The sequence below is a fragment of the Sinocyclocheilus anshuiensis genome, unplaced genomic scaffold (genome assembly GCF_001515605.1).
Source record: "Sinocyclocheilus anshuiensis isolate Anshui unplaced genomic scaffold, SAMN03320099.WGS_v1.1 scaffold1844, whole genome shotgun sequence".
Lineage (NCBI taxonomy): Eukaryota > Metazoa > Chordata > Actinopteri > Cypriniformes > Cyprinidae > Sinocyclocheilus > Sinocyclocheilus anshuiensis.
The window spans coordinates 26,642-30,502 of NW_015555830.1; the positions used below are offsets into that span (position 1 = coordinate 26,642).

At 37.0% G+C, this 3,861-nt stretch overlaps 1 protein-coding gene across 1 annotated transcript in view; it reads left to right on the forward strand.

Moving 5' to 3' along the window:
* Positions 1 to 3,384, forward strand: part of LOC107675371 (protein NLRC3-like) — a 9,697-nt gene extending 6,313 nt beyond the window's left edge. Inside the window, exons 4-7 of the mRNA XM_016469681.1 lie at positions 114 to 287; positions 1,924 to 2,097; positions 2,715 to 2,761; positions 2,849 to 3,384. Coding sequence (XP_016325167.1) covers positions 114 to 287; positions 1,924 to 2,097; positions 2,715 to 2,761; positions 2,849 to 3,384 — 931 coding nt within the window. The remainder of the gene's footprint in view (positions 1 to 113; positions 288 to 1,923; positions 2,098 to 2,714; positions 2,762 to 2,848) is intronic.
* The last annotated feature ends 477 nt before the right edge of the window (positions 3,385 to 3,861 follow it).

Below are 3,861 nucleotides of genomic sequence, written 5' to 3' on the forward strand. Positions count from 1 at the left end.
CCCGTATCCGGGTCCACAGAGTTTAACTGGTTTTAAGCAGATATGATTCAAATGCATTGAAATTCTAGAATGGGGTTAAGAATTTAATTATTTTGTGTTCTGCTCTGTTTCAGTCTTGCTGGCTGTAATCTCACTGGTCAGTCCTACGAAATTGTGTCCTCAGCTTTACAATCCTCAAACTCTGTCCTGACAGAGCTGGACCTGAGTAACAATGACCTGCAGGATTCAGGAGTGAAGCTACTCTCTGATGGACTGAAGAGTTCAAACTGTCAGCTGAAGATATTAAGGTGTTTTAGAACATTAGAAATTCTCAAGTTCTTATCAAGGCAACAGGTCCTTAAGATCAGTTGTCCCCAAACACCTTCCCTCTTCCCCTCTTTCTGCCCAGTTAAATATTTGAAATCAAGCTGACGCAGGAGGTGAGGGCAGTATGAGGGGTTTGCCTGAAGACTTGATATATTAATATCCGACTCAGAAAGCCCTTACGCAAAGAAAATATATTTCCTTAGATATGAATGATCAATATATTAAATGATTTAACGGTATATTGAAAAAATACAGAATAATATATTTTGTTAATATATTACAATATATTGAATAATACATAAGGAATTGCTGCTTTGAAAAATATTGAAAAATATGTGACCATATATTTAATTATATATTATAATATATGTAGTTTTATATTCAGTGATACACTTCATAACATGTGATATGGTACTGCATGTGTATAAATATATTGCACATATATTTACCCATGCAGTATATACACACATATATAGACATGTATAATATATTTCTTATATTTTAGAAATATTTACATTATGTTTCTTATTTTCATAAGTAGCTAGTTAACAACAGCACAATCACACCTGTATGTACTAAAGTATTTAGCAAAGAGAAGATAACTGTGTTGAAGTGTGCACAGCCATTACTTTTTAAATAAAGTAATATATAGTCTTATTGGTGTTCGGCCAGTCGTCAACCTAACCACAGGCTCTGCTCTTCAGCACAATAGTAACCCCAAAAACTCAGACATACCAGAAACCCTTTTAAATTCCAAAATAATAGAACATTAAACACTAACAGATCTCCCCTTATATTAATATTGAGCAAAACATATGAAATAACACTTAATTTTTTAAAATGTTCTCCTTTAACAGTCAGAAGCAAAGTATGCTGGGAACTAGAAACCTGCTGTAACTCATTCTGTGAATGTGTGTGTTTATGTGTGTTCATACATTCACATTTATATGGGAACCTGTATGTGCAATATATATGCACAATAATGAATTTATGAATGTTACATGTAATGCTGTTTTTGTCTTTATTTATAAATATTTTATATGTATCTATCAATATATAGCCATACATGGTCAATCCATATATTGCAGTATATTGAAAAATATAAGCACTAGTTTCCCATATATGCAAATGTAATATATCACATTATATTTTGCAGTATTTTCCAATACATTTTTGTTCCATAAGGGAGCCCATCTTTCTGTAATGTCTGCAGATTACACTAATATAATAATAAGTGTGCAAACTATTTTCTTTGGCATGACCAAAGTTCAGCACTCAGCGTTAGGATTTTAATGCGCTGTGTCAAGTTAAAAATTGTTTAAAAATTGTTTAAAATAGCCTATTTCAAGATGCATTTTAGCATTTTACTCCTCCTGGCTTACACTCACTTTAGAGTGAATGTTCTGTGTCTGTCTGTGTGATGCATGATCATGACTGATCATTGTTTCATGATCTTTGGTGTCACTTCAGAGAATTCATGTATAAACAGTACCTTGATGGCATGAGAACGGCAGTAAGGACATTAATTTTAAACTGAGATCAGCAATGATTCCTCAAGTGTTTGAGAGTTGAGGGCTTCACAGTTGATGTAATCTTCACTGTTTTGTGTGTCTGTAGGTTGTCTGGCTGTATGGTGACAGAGGAAGGCTGTCAGTATCTGTCTTCAGCTCTGAGTTCAAACCCCTCACACCTGAGAGAGCTGGATCTGAGCTACAATCACCCAGGACAAGCAGGAGTCCAGCTGCTTTCTGACAAACTGGAGGATCCAAACTGCTCACTAAAGATACTCAAGTATGTTGGGTGCAAGTTAAGAAACCTTAATGTCTGCCGCACGAGACAAAACATTGCTTAGAAATTAAAATCACAATTTCTTCTTCTGGTACTTCTCATCTCTGCATTCACTAATTAAATCCCTGTTACTTCACAAAATATAGTTGTACCATGTTTTTTAATGCTGTTTTTATATATTTAGTAGCATTTTACAGTGAAAGTACAACATGGACAGAGTTGCTCTGTTACATAATCTAAAATGGACAAAAAGTGTTTGCTGAAAATAAACTGAAAAAGGCAATGAATTTTAAAAATCAAAGAATTTGAGGATAGAGATTGCAAATTAAGTTTTACAGAGTTACTTAATGCAAATTGTTTACAACTAAATAATAATTATGAAGACATTAAAGCTTTTTCCTGTTAAGCTGTCCACTATGTTCTGAAGACACTAACATTGAACAGCTTTGTAAACTGAATGATATGTGAGGAAACACTAAAAAAATGGATTGGACTTGACTGATTTTTTATTAATGCTCTCTATGTGAATAACATTTCCAACTACTTATAATTATTTATGTCTGTATATTTGTGTGTGTGTGCGCGTGCGCGCGTGTGCGTGTGTGTGTATGTCATTGTAGTTTGGACCATGCAGAGCCTTTCAGGATCCAACCAGGACTTCGAAAATGTAGGTTCTTTCTCTGACACACTCTTGCACATTTAATGACAACAAACAAAAGTATACAACTGTTTTTGTCTGTCTTCTTGCATTCAGATTTCTGTGATCTCACACTGGATCCAAACACAGCAAACACTCAACTCATTCTGTCTGAGAACGGAGAGGTGAAATATGTGGATCAGCAGCAGCCGTATCCTGATCATCCAGAGAGATTTAAAGATATTCCTCAGGTTCTGTGTCGAGAGAGTCTGACTGGACGTCATTACTGGGAGGTTGAGCGGACTGGCTGGGCTCGGATAGCAGTGGCCTACAAAACAATCAGCAAAGAAGGGACTGGTGGTAAGTTTGGATACAATAACAAGTCCTGGTGTCTTTTTTGCATTATTGATGGATTTGTTGTCTGGCACAACAATCTGAACAACAACATTCCTGCTCCTTCCCCCTCTAAAAGAGTAGGAGTGTATCTGGACTGGCCGGCCTGCACTTTGTCCTTCTACAGCATCTCTGACACACACACACTCACACACTTACACACATTCAACACCACATTCACTGAACCCCTCTATGCTGGGTTTAAGGTTTTTGATTCCTCACTGTCACTGTGTAAGATCACACAACAGACAAACAACTGACTTCTACTTCTGTCCTAATCACGATCATATGTCTGTTTATGAAAAGATTTAATGTATGAAGGGTTGCTGGAGGTATTATGGTTCTGTCTGCTGAGTTGTTAAGCAGAAAGTGCTGGCTCCCCCCTTCGTAGCTTGGTGCACCTGAGGGAGTTTGCACTGCTGAGTGAGGATGCAGGAGTAGGGTGTCTCTCCCACTGTGTTTCCTTTTGCAGCCTATAAGAGTACCTGAGTTCTCTTTGGACCATGTCAAGTTTGTCTTGAGTGTTGTTCAGCTGCTGGATCAGAGTCTCAATTCTGGCAACTTTGTCTAAGAGCTCAGAATTTGCTGCTCTAATAGTAATTTTGTGTGGGAAAGTTTCCTTTCCAGGTCTTTTCTGGCTACCTTTTCCAGGTGCTCTTGCTGTTCAGCAGCTGTCAGAGCCTTTTGAAGTCTATTGATTTCCTCCTGTAACTCCATTCTGCTGGGGTCCTTGTGGG